This window comes from Podarcis erhardii (genome assembly GCF_964252035.2).
Source record: "Podarcis erhardii genome assembly, chromosome: 3".
Taxonomy (NCBI): domain Eukaryota; kingdom Metazoa; phylum Chordata; class Lepidosauria; order Squamata; family Lacertidae; genus Podarcis; species Podarcis erhardii.
The window spans coordinates 75881525-75900965 of NC_138507.1; the positions used below are offsets into that span (position 1 = coordinate 75881525).

The window sequence follows — 19441 nt, forward strand, 5'->3', positions numbered from 1 at the left end:
GCCCCGCTCTCCTCCTTCTCTGTGTCAGTGCCGTCAGTCATGGAGCGGCTCCTTCGAGCCGCGGCGGCAGCAGCAGGAGCAGCGGCGGCGGCGGCGGCAATAACAGGAGCAACCCCAGCGCTAGCGGCCCGGGACGCCCAAGGCAGCCTCCTTGGCGGAAGACCCAGCAGCGAGGAGGTGCTGCAGGCGCGCGCGCCGGGGTCCGCACCAGCGGCAGCGGCGGCGGCGTCTCGCGCCACTGGGAGCAAGTGACTGACGGCGCGAGCCCAGGAATTCCGTCTCGTGCCTGCACTGGGAGCCGCTCAAACGCACAGGCACGCGCGCGCGCATACGCAGCGCCTCTCTCTCTCTTCCTCTGCCTGCGATGCTTCAGTGAGTGCTTCTTTCAACCCCCCCCCCCGGCCACCGGCCCCACTTCCCCGGCATGCAGCAACAAACAGCGGCGGCTCCTTTTCCCGGGCGGGTGGAGCGGCAGGACGGGCTACGCCAAGTGTGGCGCGCGGAAGGGCCCTCCCTGGGTGGAGGCGGCGGCGGCAGCGTCTTCTCTCCTCTCCACCCCCATCCCCACGCCGCTTCTGCCTTTCCCATACAGCTGCCGGCAGGAAGACCTTAGGCTCCATCTGCCTCGGTGCATCCTTCCTTCACAGCTTCCCATTCGCCTGCCTTCTCCCCCCCGGCAGAAATGGGAAGAGCGGGGTTGGGGGGGCCAAATGCAGCCTGGATGGGGTAAAGTTTGGAGCGAAGGGGGACTTCGAGTTCTTGAAACGCGTGGGTCCGTTTTAGAGTGAGGCGTCCTGCACTGAGTTACTCTGAATAGTTTTAGTTTGCTTCACCGTTGTGGCATCGATTGGATATCAGTGCTATACAGGCTAATACACAAGGTAGTTTGGTCCATGAGAATTTAAAAAAAAGAAAAAGAAATCCCAAATGTTACAAGCTTTCAAGTTCTCCAGAATTTTTCACCAGGCTGGATAAGCAAGATATATCCATCCTTTCCATGCAAAGTTTACAAATGAAATAGCTATGTACTACAGCAATTATCGGCAGTGGTTATAGCAACTATGGTATACTGTATGAGCAAATGTTGTGCCACCTTTGAAAGTGCACAATTGAAACATCATTTTAAAAATACAGCTGGTATTATACTATATCTCTGAAGGAGAATGTCACTCATTGCTGACTTGTCTCTGGTAGTAATTGGAGAATTATAACTCACTTGGTTGCATATACACACTTTGGTGGACAAAGATTTTTGTTTTACATTTCCAAAATTGCATGTATTTTTCACAATCCTCAAAGGGAATAGACTGTATTTTCTTAATTATTGCAAATTCAGACTAAAATCTCTTTTGCCTTTGTAGGGGAGTGTTGAAGGCATAATTATACCTATCATGGGGTTTCTTCTCCCCTGTCCCCCCATAAGTAATACAGTTTGTAGAGTAGTTAATCATTTGTGTGGAACCAAAGTGAACATCAGAACTCTGCAGATGCTACTACCTTAATTGATTTTGCATAAAAAGCTTCAAGGAACCTCATAATGGTGATGCTTTTAAAATACATTAGGAAGGTCAACTAGTAGTAGTAAAAAAAAAGAAAAAAAGACGAATTCTACTGTAAGTTATTTCACTGGAACTTCAGCTTTCTTCAACAATATTTTACGAGCTATTACTTGAAATCAGATTTGCTCCCAATGGTCCAAATGTACATATGTAATTCAGATGCCTTTCTGAAATTAGGCAGGTTTGGGTCTGTTGTGCTTCGATGGGATGCTGCCTTGATCTTCCTAAAGAAAATGCAAGATATGCATGTAATAAATTACTGTGAGTGAGGAGAGATTTTAGCAGGTAACAAACACCCAGAATGCTTTTCTATTTCACTTACACACTTTTTTGACTTTTACTCTGTGCCTTTCTACCATGCTTGAGGCAAAAGTTAAGGTTCTACACTAATATTCCATTCAACAGGAATGACTGCTGTTATGCACTATTAGGTATAAAGGTGGGGCAGAGTGTCAAATAAAATAATGATCTGGAAATAGAAAACTTTAAGCAAGCTGACCTTTGACAGCTAACTAGTAAAAGTGAAACAAAACTGAAACTAATTTTTGATTTTTCATATGTTTGACAGAGAAAATAGTATTAAGAGTTAAGAGTAGAATTTTATAAAATCACATTTGATTATTAACTGCAGTACACTAATCACTCATAGGGTTCTATGCAGGATGGCGTAGTGCCTCTCCAGTGGGCTTAAGTGTAAAATATTTAAAAACACTCCTGTTGTGCTTGGGAATAAAAATAGAAAAAGTGAAGGAGAACAGCAGCCATTAGAACCCTGAAGTTGCCACTAGTGAAATATGCACCATTTTCACCTCTGCAATCCTAAAAGAACCTCAGTCCTTGCAAACTTCTGTGCTTTGATGCTTTATGATCTGAGTGGTAAGCTGATATTTCATTGAATAAGTAAGGTGTGCATTTTCTACTGTATCAGCTTTTGGAATGCGTAATGAGTGTCAGTTTCCCACAGGTTTCTCATTCAACAATCATGTTTTAAGAAATGTGCTTCCTTTTCTTTTGGAGGTCATGAAACGTGTACGCACAGAACAGATTCAGATGGCAGCTTCCTGCTACCTCAAACGCAGGCAGTATGTAGACTCGGAAGGTCCTCTGAAACAAGGGCTTCGCTTATGCCAGACAGCAGAGGAAATGGCAGCTAATCTAACAGGTACCAACTAAAGTTTCTTAATGAGTTTATTGCAGGTGTCGCCAACATGGTGACCTCGAGATATTATTGGATGACAAACCTATCATCCTTAAAATTTGTCCTTGTTGGCAGAGCTGTAGTCCAACATTGGTCAGGCACCCTGCTGGCTACTTCTGGTTTATAGTAAAGTGCAAATCTCTAGTTACTAAAGAGTGAAACTTCTAAGCAATCAATTGGGGACAGACTGAAGCATGAATGACTTCATGATACTGTAACACCCACTTGTGTCCAAAGGCTGGGAAGCAAATAAATAAGCAAGCAAGGAGGTGATCTGGCAATTTACCAAATAAGACAAATCAAAATGAAATGTACAGCAGGAATGCTGCCATTTCCAAATATTTTGAAATGATTTGGCTGCCAAATATGTTTGGGAAATGTTTTTAACAGACAAATTATGTTAAAATAAGTAAATTTGGGGTTTTTAAGGAGAACGGCCTTTTCACTGAGATGAAGCTAATGATTTAGACATTCTCTAGCTCATCTCTGCCAAGACGAGAATATAACTGCTAAATAATGAATTCAACTTTTATATATAGAACTCTACAGCCCTGACACTTTTTTGTGGTTCTAGATGTTTTACAATAAGCATCAGAGCAATGTGTTATTTTTAGCGGGGTTTTTCGACTAATTGAAAGCCCAGTTAAAGTTAATCAATTCAGGGGAGACCCACAGAGACATAACTGAACTGTTTAGAATTTATATTTAATACAAATAACTTTAGAAGTACCTAATACCTCAAAGCACAATTGCCCACACAGAATGTAACATTAAAGCGCTAAGGCTGCAATTCTATAACCATGTTCCATAGAACTTCTGAGCAGACCAGCATATGATTGCACTGTTGGTCTGGTAATTCAGGATTCTGACATTCTATAGAAGTAGGTTCTCATACTGCTTCCTCCTTGGGAGTTATGCTGAACTGTGTATTATGTTTCCATGAAAGAAATGCCCAACCAGCTGCCTCTACATCACATGAGGCTTGGGCATGTGCCTTTGGAATCACTATTAGCATATGTGTTCATCCAGAAAACCCATTTACTTCATTTGTTTCCTTTGCATCTTGAGAAATAAATCGCAAAAACTGTAAATCTGGACACTGTTTTTCTTGAAGCAATTTGAGGATTTGGTACAAATCAGAGGGTCAAATAAGGACAATTGTTTCTTGTTTAACACACACACAAAGATTGCTTCATTAATAGGCCTATATTCACCTAAATATTACAGAATTGTGGCAAAGAGTGGGAGCTATATGAATGCTACCTTCTTGCACCAAATCATGTTCTATGGTTAAGTTCCAGAACCAGCTTTTGATGCACTTTATTTGCATTTGTTTTCCAGGTCTTAGGCCAAAACTGTAACAAATACAGAAGCATTAATGCAGGGGTGAGGAGCCTGTGACCCTCCAAATGGGATTCCAGCTCCCATCAGCCCTAGCCAATGTGTCCCAACATCGGGGATCATGGGGGTTGTAGTTCAGTAGCATGTGGAAGGCCCCATGTTCTCCACTGAATTTTTGTATTCATGAGGGAAATTAAAGGGATAGATGAAAAAGGAATGTGGGTGATATAGAAGCAAAAGACCTAACTTCAGCTAAAAAAGAAGTACGTAGACAGTTGGATAATTCTGATCACATGGACAAAGTTACTTATTACCTTGTTTCTAGCAAATTATTGAATACAGTGGTACCTCCAGTTGCGAATGGGATCCGTTCCGCAGGTCCAGCCGCATCCAGAGGAATTCACAACCGGGGGTGTCACTTCTGCGCGTGTGCATGGCGCGTAGAGCACTTCTGCACATGTGCGCATGGCGAAACCCAGAAAAATACTTCCAGGTTTGCTGCATTCACATCCTGAAAAATACACACACCATCTAGAGGTACCACTGTATTTACCTCTAGGAGGAGGGGCTGTCTCTCTCTGTTTTAACTCATGAAAGAATGAGTTTTTAAAACTAAGACAGTCTTTTAAATCTCATTTATTATTTTACTTACAAGGTAAATTCCGTCAGGCCATGCAAAATGTTGGCTATATTGATGCGAATTGTAAAATACTAACTGATTTAATGAATAAAATTCTCAGATTCTAAAATGTAGTGCCAAGTTACTTGTAGCAGGCTCACTGGTAATATGCTTTGAGTCTTTTCCATTCTTGCCAGCTTTTAAGTAGCTTTGCCTCAAAAGTTCGCTTCAGAATCCTTTAGATCCCTAGAATGCTTATGACTTAACAGTGAAATCAATAACCACTCCAGACCTCTAAAGCTTAAGTGACTTGCGGTGGTGCTGGTCTGCGATTGCTGAGAACTTGAATACACTGAAAAAAGGTGCAAGTGTGGGGAAAACATCACAATTATGAGAAGTATTCTGTGCTGGATTTATTTATTTTTTTAAGAGTAGGAAGGTCTGATTCATGCCAGTCAGTGGCTTTGTATGTTTGATTTCTCCATAATCAAAAACCTTCTCTTCGCTGGACTTACAAGTGAACAAAGTCTGAAATAAAGTGTTTTTTGAAGTGATGTCAGGTGATACAAAATCTCTGTGGCATTGGTTTGTGATTTCACCTACAGGTAATGAATTCACTCCTGTCACAGCAAAATGCAAGTAGAATGGCAACATATTCACTTGTATCCCCATTTCCCATGTGTGATTTAAAAGGGAAGATATTTGTCTAGAAATGCCTTTGTCACAAGCATAAAATATTTGAGCAGCTGTAGCCCTATTGCTTGTGGTATTGAGAAGAACAAGTGGTTCATCTCCATTATTTACTGATGGAGGAATAATACTTAACATAATAAAAGCCTGCTCGATAAAACCAATAACCCATCTAGTCCAGCATTCTGTTCTCACACTGGCCATCAAGATGTCTATGGGAGAGAGGGAGGCAAGCAGTACTAGACTGCTTCAGTGACTTCACAAATCTTGTCTTGAATGTAAAAGTTAATATATGTGCAGCAAGTGTAGGATTACTTTTGATCATCTAGCACAAACATTTTGTTTGCTCTAATGATGTTGTTGATTTGGCACTTTTTAAAAACTTATCTGTCAATTGTGTGTTTCAATGTAAGAACAAGGGTGTGTTGTGTTGCAGCTTCCAGTGCTTTATAGAAACTATTTTTAAAAAGCTTTGTTTGTTCCCTTAGTTCAGTCTGAATCAGGTAGTGCCAACATTATCTCTGCTGCACCCTGCCTAGCAGAGCCACAACAATATGAAGTACAGTTTGGGCGATTACGCAACTTTCTTACAGGTGAGTTTCATAAACATATGTGCCATATCTCCCCTGACCCTCACTGGGTCTTTTCAAATGGCTTTTGCGTCATCAGTCGTGAAGCTACAAATTCTGCATCCTTGGTGCATGTAACAATGGGAGAGAGGCTCCCATTTTGTAAATATAGTGCCTCAAGTTCACTCTCATGAATGGGTTATGCTGGCCCTGATGGTTATTCCTGAATAGAGTCAGAAAATGGTTCCAGGAAGGTGGCCGAATGGGGTATGGTAGTTTTACATATGACATGGAATAATATATTCAGATGTACTCTTGAAATTACCATTGGGATTCACTTTGGCCAAAGGCAGAAAACAAGCAAACCAGTACACAAAAAAAGGAGAGAGAGCATAGCATGTTATGGTACTTCCCAAACTTCTAGTTTCTGTATTTTCCTCCACTCCCAGGTCAACACCATGTCCCTAAATATGTGTGTTCCTAAATGATGCATTAACAGAAATGGGCTAGTTGCATTCTAAAGCTCTTCTTTGATGGAGAGCCCCATTCCTAATTAAAAATGAAGTGTGGCTTAGCAAATCAAATGCGGGTTTTTAGGACTTTCAGAGCAGCTGGATATCCTTTGATGAGGTGAAAATTGCACTGAATGGCATGTGATGTGCATTTTTAAAACACAGAAAGAGAAGCCACAAGTGCCTTTAGAATATGTTTTATCTTGCTTTCATAAAAATATCTGCTGAGAAAGTGAACCCTCTTTCTCTCTCTTTATGTGTGTATGTTTAGATTCAGATTCCCAGCACAGCCATGAAGTGATGCCTCTTCTGTATCCCCTCTTTGTCTACCTCCATCTTAACATGGTCCAAAATGGCCTAAAGAGCACAGTGGACAGCTTCTATAGTCGCTTTCATGGGATGTTCTTGCAGAATGCCAGCCAAAAAGAGATCATTGAGCAGCTACAGACCACACTAACCATGCAAGACATCCTATCCAACTTCCAGCTCCGGGCATTTCTAGACAACAAATACGTCATCCGCCTTCAAGAAGACAGCTACAACTTCCTCCTTCGCTACCTCCAGAGTGATGATAACAATGCTCTTTGCAAAGTCCTCTCCTTGCACATTCACTTAGATGTGCAGCCAGCCAAGAGGATGGACTACCAGCTGTATGGTAGTGGCGGCTCTTCACGCAGCGAGAGCAATGGCCTGGAGCCCACCGACATGCCTGCTTCCATCCTGCAAAACGAGGCAGCCTTGGACATCCTGCAGGATAGCATTAAAAGAGTCAAAGATGGACCGCCCTCGCTCACCACCATATGTTTCTATGCGTTCTATAACACTGAACAGTTGCTGAACACTGCAGAGATCTCGCCAGATAGCAAGCTGCTTGCAGCTGGCTTTGACAATTCCTGTGTAAAGCTGTGGAGCTTGCGGTCCAAGAAGCTGAAATCTGAGCCCCATCTGGTAGACGTCTCCCGAATCCACCTGGCTTGTGATATCTTGGATGAGGAGGTCAGAGTAACTTGCTATCAGTATACGTTTGGGTGGAGTTGGTTTATGTTCTTATTACAATGATTTTTTTACATGAGAGATCCTCAAAGCTTGCTGTAGCCTCCAGCCAGGGAAAAAAAAACACCACCTCCTTCTGCCCATCAGCTGTAACTGCTAGGTGAAAGTGATAAGGAGCAACAACTTTTGCTGGGTAAAGATTCAGGCAAGGGTTAGTCGCTATTCTTTGTTGTGCTGGTTGCAATGTAACAGATCAGCTCTTCGTTGCTTCTTACCATTAGAATGAACACGTATTTACAGCTTTGCTAGGAATTTCCAGGACCTTCCTATGGACAGCTGCTTCATCCTTAATGCACCCTGACTTCCAAGGTGTGTAATCATGGGGTTCAAACTGCATGAGGCAAGGAGAAAACTGTATGTAAGTGCATATAAGCCTCTAACGATAGCTAATGGATGCTGTAAGTGATAGGGCAGGGATAAACCACATTTTTCTGTTTCCTGCCAGCAGGTCAAAAGGTGGAGTGGCCCGGTTTTTTACCTTTGTCTTTCTATAGCCATTTGTTGTTGTTATTTTTTAAAAAAACAGTTCTCTCCCATTGCTCCCAGGCAGAGGAATGTGAACTGTGGCTCACTCGATACCTTGGCTTAATGCAGATGGTGAACCCCTTGTGTATGCTGTCATTACTGTTTTCTCCAACTGCTGCTGTCCTACAGTTTCTCCTCCCTAAAGCCAGAGATTCGCTGTGCAATTGATGTAGCATTTGGATTTTCAAAGCTACAAATCTATGGAAGGGGAAAGTGTGGGTCAGCCATAGTTTGGAGACGACCACTGCATGGACAAAGGGCAAGTAAATTCTACTCACTGTAGATGCATTGCCGTTAATAGACCTATGTTGGCAGTGTCCATTAATTTCAGTGGTTCTGCTCTGAGGATGACTAGCTTTGGGTACAACCCCCAATTTTCCTCCCTTCTTGGAACATGTTAGCAGAATAGAAGGGCTTTGGATCCAATAATAATAATAATAATAATAATAATAATAATAATAATAATATTTATACCCCGCCCATCTGACTGGGTTTCCTCATCCGCTCTGGGTTATAGGTTCACATCTTCTACCAGCATGTCTGTGTGCTGTTTCAACATAAAAAACGGGGGGGGGGGGGCGCTTAATGCAAGCAGAGGTAGGAGGCTTGTTCAGTTAGATTTCTCTCTCCAAGAGTAGGTCCCTCAGTCCACTGCTGGAGTCAAAAATCTATACGATTCTGTGGCCCCTGAGAAACCCTCCCAAATATTATATGCTACTGGGCTTCCAGTTGGTATAACAACGTGTTCATATTCTGTAGTACAGTACAGGCAACCCCCAGTTAGCACAGGGATTGCATTCCAAGTCATCATGTGCAATAGCGGAGCACGCATAAGTCCGCTACACCCCACTCCATCCTCTTTTCTGGCCACTTCTGGGTCGCTGTGATGTGTTTCTGCACGGTTGTTTGCACTCAGAAAAGTTGTTTTTGCAACCTAGTTTGAATAGGGATTTTGTGTGTGTGTGTGAGAGAGAGAGAGAGTGTGTTTTTCCTTTTGATCAGTAAGGAGTACATTTCTAAAATTATAATTAGAATGCAGTGCCTGCAGTCAAGTTAAGACTTTACCATAGTGTAGTGTAGTGGTTAAGAGCGGTAGACTCGTAATCTGGGGAACCGGGTTCGCATCTCCGCTCCTCCACATGCAGCTGCTGGGTGACCTTGGGCCAGTCACACTTCTCTGAAGTCTCTCAGCCCCACTCATCTCACAGAGTGTTTGTTGTGGGGGAGGAAGGGAAAGGAGAATGTTAGCCGCTTTGAGACTCCTTTGGGTAGTGATAAAGCGGGATATCAAATCCAAACTCTTCTTCTAATCATCTTGCACCTTTCTAATTTTTAAATGATACAGCACTATAAAATAACTAACAATAGTATTATAAATTTAAACCATTAACTCTGAAGCTAAGAAAAATAACTGAGCCACAGTAACTATAGAAGACAGTTGCACTATTTGGTGATATGTAGTTTTTCCACCAGTTGTACAGTATCTGCTGTTTTGAAAAATCACTGAAAGTAAAGGGATATTTTATTTCACCCTGACTGCTGCAAAGCTTTGGTTAGCTGGTGCTTGCACTACTTACAAATCTTATTCTGAAAAGATGAAACTGCAGAAACGTTAAGTAAATAACATTTTTCTGCTATAGTATTTCCAGCCTGAATCTACTGGCAAAGATATGGGACTCAAACCTATTGCCATTCTGAATGTAATTTAATGCCTATTCATCCAGCTGCAAATCTAATCCAGAAGCAGAATATTAGTTGCTTACTGCTTTTTGTACACAGTTCTCAGTGAATACCAGCTGCAGCTTTTGTGGATGGAGTAAGAAGGCTGCAGCAATCTGAGATGTTTCTTAGAAAAGTTTTAAAAACATTTTTAGAGCAACAGCGCTGGTGGTAAAACTACTATAACCACTGATTTTAGGTGCTTCTGCAGTTGTTCACGGGGTTGGGGACCCCATTAATACCTAAAGGGAGGTTTCAGATCCTAGACTGCTTGTATAATAAGCAGGACTGCAAGCCTTCCATTGTCCATTAAAATATGAATTGGGTCTTATCTGGTCCTGTTCCTTCTTTTCTGCAGACTGGGAACAGTGTAGAGCAGTCCCAGAAAATTTGCCACTTTTGTTAGTTTTGTTATAAAAGCAACTACTAAGATGGTGGGTCATGGCAGAGTTGGCAGGGACCAGCAGCCAATGGTTCACAGAGTGGCACCAGTCTACAATCCACCAATTTTAGTGGCACTGATTTGCACTGCTGTTAATTTTAACTGGTATCTTTTGCCGTCTATACCATCTTGCAGTAAGCTTGCCCTTCATTACTTGCAATAGAATATTTACCGTCTTGGGTAAATAGGTAGTCCTAAACATCTAAATATTGCAATTCCAATTTGTTTCCTATTCTATAGTTTGCTGCTGCCCTTAAAGCTGATGAAGCCTTGGGGGTCCCAGAAATTTTCCCTCCGTTGACTTGTATGTTCTTATTGCTGCTTTTGAGTGTAGATCTCAAATGTTCACCAATATGTCTTCTGGACAGATGGACAGACTTGACTACTTTATTCCTCCTTGCAGGGTGAAGATGATGATAATAACGTGGGAACAGAAATGAAGATACTAAGAGGGCACTGCGGACCAGTGTATAGCACAAGGTTTCTGTCGGACAGTTCAGGACTGCTGTCATGTTCCGAAGACACATCCATCAGATACTGGGACCTTGGATGTTTCACAAACACTGTATTGTACCAAGGGCACGCCTACCCTGTGTGGGATCTGGACATTAGTCCTTGTAGCTTGTACTTTGCTAGCGGCTCCCATGACCGCACAGGAAGACTCTGGTCATTTGATCGGACGTACCCACTGAGGATATATGCAGGCCATTTGGCAGACGTGGACTGCATTAAGTTTCACCCCAATTCTAACTACTTGGCAACAGGATCCACAGATAAAACAGTGCGTCTCTGGAGCACACAGCAAGGAAACACAGTGCGCCTGTTTACAGGTCACCGGGGCCCTGTGTTGTCGCTTGCGTTTTCTCCAAATGGTAAGTATTTGGCTTCAGCAGGTGAAGACCAACGGTTAAAGTTGTGGGACCTGGCATCTGGCACGCTTTACAAAGAACTAAGAGGGCACACGGATAATATCACCAGCCTTACTTTCAGTCCGGACAGTAGCTTGATTGCTTCTGCATCAATGGATAATTCTGTTCGGGTTTGGGATATTCGAAACACTTACTGCAATGCTCCCATCGATGGTTCTTCCAGTGAACTGGTTGGTGTATATACTGGACAGATAAATAATGTACTGAGTGTACAGTTCATGGCCTGTAACCTCCTTTTAGTGACTGGAATTGCACAAGAGAATCAGGAACATTAACCTTTTTTTAAAAAGAAAAACAAAAAAAAATGGGTGTGTTGTTGAAATCCAGAGTCTATTATAAACTAAGATTATATATAATTGACTGTGAAAAAAAATGTTTTCTTTCCCATTGGTGGACATGTCCAGAATGATGGAAATACTGTACTTGAAGATGTCTTGTATTGTTGAAAAAAAAAAAAAGATAGGAAAGGGAGAACAACAGGAGAACTTCACTGCGAGGGCAGGAAGCTATTGGGGGTGGGTGGGAACCAACTACACATAATATTTTTCTGAAGGGATAGCCAAAACTCAGTCCAAGCAACTCAGATCATTGACTTGAATGTTTTGCAATTAATGGGCATGTCCTGCTTAACTGTTACCGGGAGTTTATATGTCTGTCTTTTAGCTATTCAGCTCCACCTACTTACCCACCGAAGTTTCTGTGGCACAAGAATCTTTGCCATCATCTTGGAAAGAAAAATGTATTTTGTTATAGGGTTGCTCCCAAACATAAGTAACATTACAATAATGTTTAAAATAACATTGAGGCAGGTTTCCAGCTTGCTAATATAAAAGGCATAGTATTTTTATTTTTATCGTTGAATTATAAAAACGTGATTTGAATGTGACAGTGGCTGCAAAAAGATGCAATTTGGATTCGGTATCTTCCATTAGATATAATGTTTTTAGCTCTTTCTTCATCAGAAATTTGTGGGTTTCCCCCCCAAATCTGGTTGTACTGTGATGATGATTCACAATACTAGATGGCTGGGGTGATAACTACTAGCTTGCCTTCCGAAAAGAACTAGCAAAATATGGCTGACTTTATAGTAGCATGTTTGGACTCCTAATAGAAAGGGACACATTTCACCTCACCAAAAATACTTTCTGCAGATAAATATGGGCAAAGGTGTGCAGACGATGTGAAAAAAATAGTATTACTAAATTATTAATCGTGAGAAGATGCAGCTTTGCCAACTTCCAATGTTTTCCACTGATTACTGAACTATTAAGTTGTTTCATGAAGTTTTCATACAAGTGTGTGAGCATGCAAAACCTGGGGTTGGAGAAAGCATACTCTTAAATTTTGTCATTCTAAGAAGACTGAATATTTCTGCTTTCCGGAAAGAGATTTTGTATTTTTGTTTTTTTCTATTAAAGCATTTAGTTTAAAGAGGTTTATTATCTCTGCGTGGATCTGAATGGGCTTTAGACTTCCATAAACAGATAAAAAGTTTTTACCTTGTGGGTTGCAGCTGTCTGCTGCATGAGCCAGGCAGGTGAGCTGTCCTGCAGGTGCATGATACAGATGTTCTCAGTCCCCTGAGTTTTTACAGAAGCAGTGTCTGTCTACGGGCTCAAGCATAATGTAAATAGCAGGTAAGTGGTACTCTTAACACATGAATGTGTTAGAGCCAGACATTCAGTCCCCTTTCTTAGAATGTTAAAACCAAGTTCTCAGTGGACACCAAAAAAATAGGTACTTGAGTTAAAATTTCAGCCTAGAGTGTTCAAAATCAAATTTTGACCAAATGGTCTACATTTATTATATTTTCTTACATAAACAGCCCAGAGTGTTTCTGTTCTAAATCAAATTTTGATCAAGTGGTCTGCATTTACTGTATTTTCTTATATAAACATTTATGTACCACCTTTCTAGTGCCTATGCCCTACTCAGGGCAGTTTACAAGAATTTTAAATTGCAGCACCACAGGGGGGAAAAATACTTACTGTTAAAATGTGGGGGGAAACCAGAAGTGGAAACCTGATAAAACACAACCTTTTAACTTGGTGGTGGGCAAACACACAGGCCTAATCCAAGCTGTGGCCCCTCTATTTCCAGGCACACCCACCCCACTTGGTATGGGGAGCAGTCTTCCTTTTTGTGGCACATGGAATGGGGAGGTCAGAGTGCCATAGCAGGGATAAGAATTACCCAGGTCTCAACCATAGCAGATCACCCAGCTCTTAACAGTAAGGTTGGTTAGCAGTATGTTGGTCTTTGCTTTCCTGTTTGGCACTGAGAAGCAAGCCGGTTCAAATCTTGCAAGCCGCTACTACTACTAACATTTTAAAAATAATTTCTTTGGTTGTTGGCTTTAAGAAAAGAAACAACAATATAAATTGCATCACATTATTCCTAATAGAAGGGATCATGCAAAAGTTACTAGGTTGTATCCAACTGCTGCTCCTCTAACAGCAGGCTTCTGTCAACAGAAAGGGGAGGGAGGCCATCTTCAGTAATGCCCTCCAAATTATGTTAAAAAATTTTCAGAACAATACATAGTCATAGACCAGCATAAAAGGGTGGAATACAGTCATTTAAAATCTGAAAAGTGTTTTGGAAAGCTAAAAGGTATTAAAACAGAAGGTAAATATAAAAAGCTATAAGAATTTAAAAGAGTCTAAAAGAAGGAATAGGAGCATTGGGTGGGTGTGGAGGAGCATAAAAGGTTGATATAAATAAATAAAAGGAGCATAAAAGGTTGATATATAAAAGACAATCAATCTACAGAGCACTCTATATGTTCATTAAATCTGGTTTGTGGCACAGGTCATCCGACAAATTTTGAGTGCTGCTGTGCAACATCGTATGTTGTAGCAAGATGGGTATCTGAGAGCAGCAGGGAGGTATAAACTGTCCTGTGTGCCCTTGGGTACTTACGAAGTAGTGGGGAAATCAGGCTAATACGAATGTCTCTGTAATGCAGGCACTGGAGAAGGACATGCTCTACCGCAGGCATAGGCAAACTCGGCCCTCCAGATGGTTTGAGACTACAATTCCCATCATCCCTGACCACTGGTCCTGTTAACTAGGGGTCATGGGAGTTGTAGTCCCAAAACATCTGGAGGGCCAAGGTTGCCTATGCCTGCTCTACCATTTCTATTTGTCCTGAGCCACAGGGGCATTGTCTCTCTGGGTAGTCAATCTTGTATCGACCTACTGATAAAGTACTGTATTTTTCCATGTATAAGACTATATTTCCCCCCAAAATTTTTAAGTTTAAAATTGGGGGTCGTCTTATACACGGAATGTTTAAAATATTTATTTCTTAATTTTGGGCTCAAAAAATAGGGGTCGTCTTATACATGGTGGCATCTTATACACGGAAAAATACTGTATTTTCTTCCCCACCCACCTCTCTCTCACACACAAATATTATATGTTCGTTACATTCAAGATACACCTTTTTTGGATATTGAGCTTCATGTTCTGTTTCTTGGAGAAAACATTCTCAAACTGATTCTATGATTCTATTTAGGGCCTAATTTGACCAGCTGGGTTGCTAATGCTTTTTTTAAAAGGCACATAAAATGGCTGCCATTGTATTGGATGTCACATTGCTTGTACTGAGCCAAGCTCTAAAACTGTACTATTACGGAACTCCTGTGTGATGGTGACATTAAATGCATAAATAATCTCTGCCAGGGTCTGTCCCACCAGACCACTCTTCAGCTGCAATTAAAAAAATGTTTTTGGATAGAAGCCACACATAGTAGGAATGGCTCTCAGCTTACTCACCAACTAATAGCCCTCCAGGTACAGAAACTCCTCAGTAGTTGAGGTTGAATATATTTATACTGATAAGAAATGTTTAAGCCAAGTCTATGCCAATTATGATTTCCCGTCATGCTGCTCACCTGTTTTGAATAGAGATCTACATGCATATCCCTTGGTTGCATGCAAAGATTTGTGGAGCAAGGTAAGCATTTTTCAATAGGCTTTATAGGTAGGAAATTCATTTCCTTTCCCTTTTAGTTATCACATGTAAAAAATTATGTATTGGTTGATCCATTAGGGGAAAACCTGGCATTTTCAGGTGCTGAACAGTCTGTGGTCTACCTAAGACTTTCAAGCAAAAGAAGAAAGCAATTCTAAGCTAAGGGGCTTTATAACTGTTCTTAAATCTGTACAGTGGTACCTCGGGTTACATATGCTTCAGGTTACATACGCTTCAGGTTACAGACTCCACTAACCCAGAAATAGTGCTTCAGGTTAAGAACTTTGCTTCAGGATGAGAACAGAAATCATGCTCTGGTAGCGCCGCAACAGCAGGAGGCCCCATTAGCTAAAGTGGTGCTTCAGGTTAAGAACAGTTACAGGTTAAGTACGGGCCTCCGGAACAAATTAAGTACTTAACCTGAGATACCACTGTATAACGTACTATGCTTTATACATACACAAGTTAACGCCTTGCAAAATCTGCTGTTGTAGCTGGCATAGGTTGACAGTTGCACAATTTTATTACCTTCGTACCAATTTACAACAACCAAGCCTTGGGACCAAACTCCATTCAATACTATGTAAGTCATGCATCTTTGCATTATCTGTTTTAATTTATTGTAGAGTTTATATTAAAAAAAAACACCACTAGAATTTTTAATTGCAATATGGGGGGTGGGGGTGGGGAGGTGTTGGTGTCCTTACAGTAGATTGAAAGTAGGGTTGTTAACCAACCATAATTTTACAGCCACTGCCAAGTCTTTGCCATCTAGTTTTCCTGATTAGAAGGTGCAACACATACCCCAAAACAGAAAGTCAAGCTGTTAATTGCAAATGTGCTTTTATAGGGCTTGATTTATTATGCATGTTGCGTACTGAGTTATGCAACTGTGCTTTCAGAATGACAGTATGTGCTGTTACCACTGATAATACGAAAGCCAAGCCAGGCCATAACAACAATCTTCCTGGCTTCCCAAAGCATACATTCGCCTTCAGGAGAATGTCCTCTATGACACTGGTCTTCATCTGGTGGGTCAGAACACATTAGTGGGTTGCAGCTTGACCTAAGGTGGGTTGCAACTGGAGCCCTACCATTGTACAAATATATGGGTTTCAAGTGGGTCGTGGATCCGAAAAGGTTGAAGATACCTGCTTTGTTTGCTTTGGAAGCAAGACTCTATCAAGGGTGACCCCAAGCATATTGTGGCATGCAAACCTCTAGTTCCTTCATCTCTACCCACATTGGCTATTATTGGCATGGGGGCATCATGCTTGAACATGTCTTATGTCCAAACATAATTTTGGCACTACTCTTAAGATGGAAGACAGTGATTTGTTGGCACATATAAATGCTGATGCAGCAAAACAAATTAGCAGGATAACGTGTTTTTTAAAACCCATTTTGAAAAATGATGGACACAACTGAGTAGCCCCCTGATGGGCTTCATAAATGGGCTGTGGCCAGTGATTTTTTCTGGGGGAATGCAGGGGTACGCATACCCCTAAACATTTTGTGAATCTTTGTACTTTTGTCCATTTACTGCTTTTATGTTTCCTGATCTGAACTATAAAATGGGCATTTTCTTTAGTCAAAATGAGAGTACCCCTAAACATTTTTTAGGGGCAAAAGGACTGGTTGTTGCTACATGATTCTCTTCACAAAGGAGAATGTCAGCAGGACCTCCGTTTTGAAAGACCTGTTCTCCTTGGAGGGAACCCCATATATGCTCAGAAGACAAACAGCATATTGAAATAATTTACGGAGTCCAGAAAATATCCTTAAAACCATAGAAGGGAAAAGCTGCTAGAATTGTATTCAAAGATATATCTCAATTATAACAGACTAGTGGGGGATTTTTAATCAGTGGAGCCTAATCTAGTGCTTTCTTCCACAGGCCTTACTCTTTATTGCTATGATATTGGCAATATTTCAGAAAGAAAAGGGAAATGTGCCAGATTTTTGGTTTGTCCCTTCCTGTCCAGATGCTTTGAATTAAGACCTCCCATTTCCAGCTTCAACAGGGTTGTGATTTCTTTATTTGAATTATCAGTTGGCTGCATCTTACTCTTCCAAAGGGGGGAGCACACACAAAAATGCACTAACAAGGGGTAAAGGCTCTAAGAGCATTTCTGTTTCCTGATTCTAGTTGAATGAATTTTCCATGCATGGAATGAGAGTGGTGCAGGCATACAGAGGAACATATATAAAATTCATAGAAAACAGGCAGGATTAGAAGTGCACCTTTGCTGCAGTGTTTTGAAATAATCACGCCTTCTGCCTCCCCCCACAAAAAAGGACAATGCTGCTTAACACTAGTACAGTATTTATCAGAAATAAATAATGGTGCATGCAAGGAATGCAATCTTTTTTTATTTTTATATAAAGTTAGGCTCTGTGGTTCTCTATTTCTCTTTGAAAATTAATTATTGTCCTCTCTACAATGAACCCAGTTTATACACTGGAAATCCTTTCTTATCCTAATAGCACCAAGACATAGCCTTAGAAAAGTTCGTTCTGGGAACTTGCTGGTAGAGATCAGAGAAGACAGGGAGTTTTAGAAAGGAGGGGCTAGCCTAAAACAGAGGCTGTATAAAATCTTCAAAATATGACAGCCCAGCTGTCTCGAACAGAGCGGCCATTTAGTTAGCATCCTGTTTCTAACAGTAACTAGACAGATGTTTCTGAAAAGTTCACAAAAGCAGGGCATGAAGGTTAACTTGAGCCTGCTGTATGCTTCTCTTTAATTACAATTTCCATCTTTTAAATTGCCTAGGGGCTGGCCGGAACTGAGGAGTTGTACTGTAGTCCAAAACATCTGGAGGGGACCAGGTTGGTGAAACCTGCCCAAGGCTTTAGGTTCAGAAGTGGGCCCAGATGCCCATTTCATACTTTGACAGGAGGCTCTTGTACTCTGAGGGCTGCAATCCTCTGCATACCTTGCTTCCCAATAAACATGGATAAAAATGGACTGTCAAAATGGCAATTAAATTTATGTGACTCGCCAGCCTTAAGTACTGAACTGAGGAAGAACTGAATAAGGGCCTGGATAAGAAGAGACTGAGAGGAGATACAGTAGCCATCTTCAAATATCTAAAGGGCTGTCTCATGGAAGATGGAGCAAGCTTGTTTTCTCCTGCTCTAGAGTTTAGGACCCGAACCAATGGATTCAGGTTACAAGAAAGGAGATTCTGACTAAACATCAGGAAGAATTTTATGACTGTAAGAGCTGTTTGACAGTGGAACCGACTCCCCCAGAAGGTGATACTCTCCTTCTTTGGAGGTGTTTAAGTAGGGGTTGGATGGTCATCTGCTGTGGATGCTTTAGTTGAGATTCCTTCATTGCAGGGTGTTGGACTACAAGGCCCTCAGGGTCCCTTCCAACTTTACAATTCTATGAATCTTCTGTATTGATCTGAATTAATCAGCCAGTTCTTAGGTTGCAGGCATCAGAACACTGAACAAGTTACATACAGTGGTACCTCGGTTCTTGAATGTCTCTGTTGACAAATGTTTCGTAACCCAAATGCCGAAAACCCAGAAATAAATGCTTCTGTTTTTCAACTCGCCTTGGAAGTCAAACAGCTTCCGCTGCATGTTTTTCAATTTTCTCAGTTGAACAGAGGCTTCCGCATTGAGTTTTCAGTTCTTGAATGTTTTGGAACTCGAATGGTCTTCCGGAACAGATTACATTCAAGAACCGAGGTACCACTGTACCAAATAGAGATAACTTTATTTACCACATTTATATCTCGCTTTTTCTGCAAGGAATTCAAGGCAGCATACATGGATAAGCATGGTACTTATGCACCTGCTTGGTGTTTTCACAACAAACCCACCAAGTAGGGTAGGCTTAGTAGTAGTAGTGGTTGGCCCAAGAGCCATATGGCTGAGTTGAAGATCTGAGCCAAAATGACAGGACATTTCTAAAAAGGAACCTCACCTTAGACACAGACTTACCTGGAAGTTGTACACAGTGACTGGAAACTCCTTGGCTTTTACAACCCATGTACTGAATGCTTTCCGGGTTCACTGGAAAGTAGAGATAGGAACACAAAATACGTAATAAAACCAAGAAGAAAAAATAACAAACCAATAAACCCTCCCCTCCTCCTCAAATTAGGTGTGTGTAAAAAATAAATAAAAGTGCAGATCAGTTTTATTCCCTGGATTCTCTCACTCCCAAGTGTACATAGGCTTGCAGTGACAAGTCCAAAACCTGGTTTAGTGTAGTTCCGGGGAGAGCAGCACCCTGCACATGTTCCAATAAGCTTTTTTTTTGGGGGGGGGGAGTCACATAGCGTGT

The 19441-nt window shown here is 41.4% G+C and overlaps 1 protein-coding gene and 1 long non-coding RNA gene across 3 annotated transcripts; one reads left to right on the forward strand and one right to left on the reverse strand.

The window, feature by feature from the left end:
- The first annotated feature begins 220 nt into the window (after positions 1 to 220).
- On the forward strand, positions 221 to 12587 carry TAF5L (TATA-box binding protein associated factor 5 like). Of its 2 annotated transcripts, XM_081855858.1 has the most exons (6): positions 257 to 372; positions 1737 to 1844; positions 2577 to 2721; positions 5896 to 6000; positions 6760 to 7484; positions 10631 to 12587. In XM_081855858.1, exons 3-6 carry the CDS (start codon positions 2580 to 2582, stop codon positions 11429 to 11431), a joined length of 1773 nt encoding a protein of 590 aa, XP_081711984.1. In that variant the 5' UTR covers positions 257 to 372; positions 1737 to 1844; positions 2577 to 2579; the 3' UTR covers positions 11432 to 12587. The 2 variants fall into 2 exon arrangements, with proteins under 2 accessions (XP_081711983.1, XP_081711984.1); XM_081855857.1 differs by lacking the exon at positions 1737 to 1844 and having other exon boundaries at positions 221 to 372.
- Positions 11313 to 19212, reverse strand: LOC309338577. The gene is made up of 3 exons (XR_014154967.1): positions 19096 to 19212; positions 12656 to 12770; positions 11313 to 11432 (listed from the first exon to the last, which is right to left on the reverse strand). It is a non-coding gene; the product is annotated as an uncharacterized lncRNA (long non-coding RNA).
- Between the last annotated feature and the right edge of the window lie 229 nt (positions 19213 to 19441).

Bases quoted from the DNA above. Each gene is read 5' to 3' on its own strand.
- TAF5L (XM_081855857.1), top strand. From the start codon at position 2,580: ATGAAACGTGTACGCACAGAACAGATTCAGATGGCAGCTTCCTGCTAC. The intron at 6,001-6,759 runs GTGAGTTTCATA...GTGTATGTTTAG, and splicing joins ATTACGCAACTTTCTTACAG to ATTCAGATTCCCAGCACAGC. The intron at 7,485-10,630 runs GTCAGAGTAACT...TCCTCCTTGCAG, and splicing joins GTGATATCTTGGATGAGGAG to GGTGAAGATGATGATAATAA.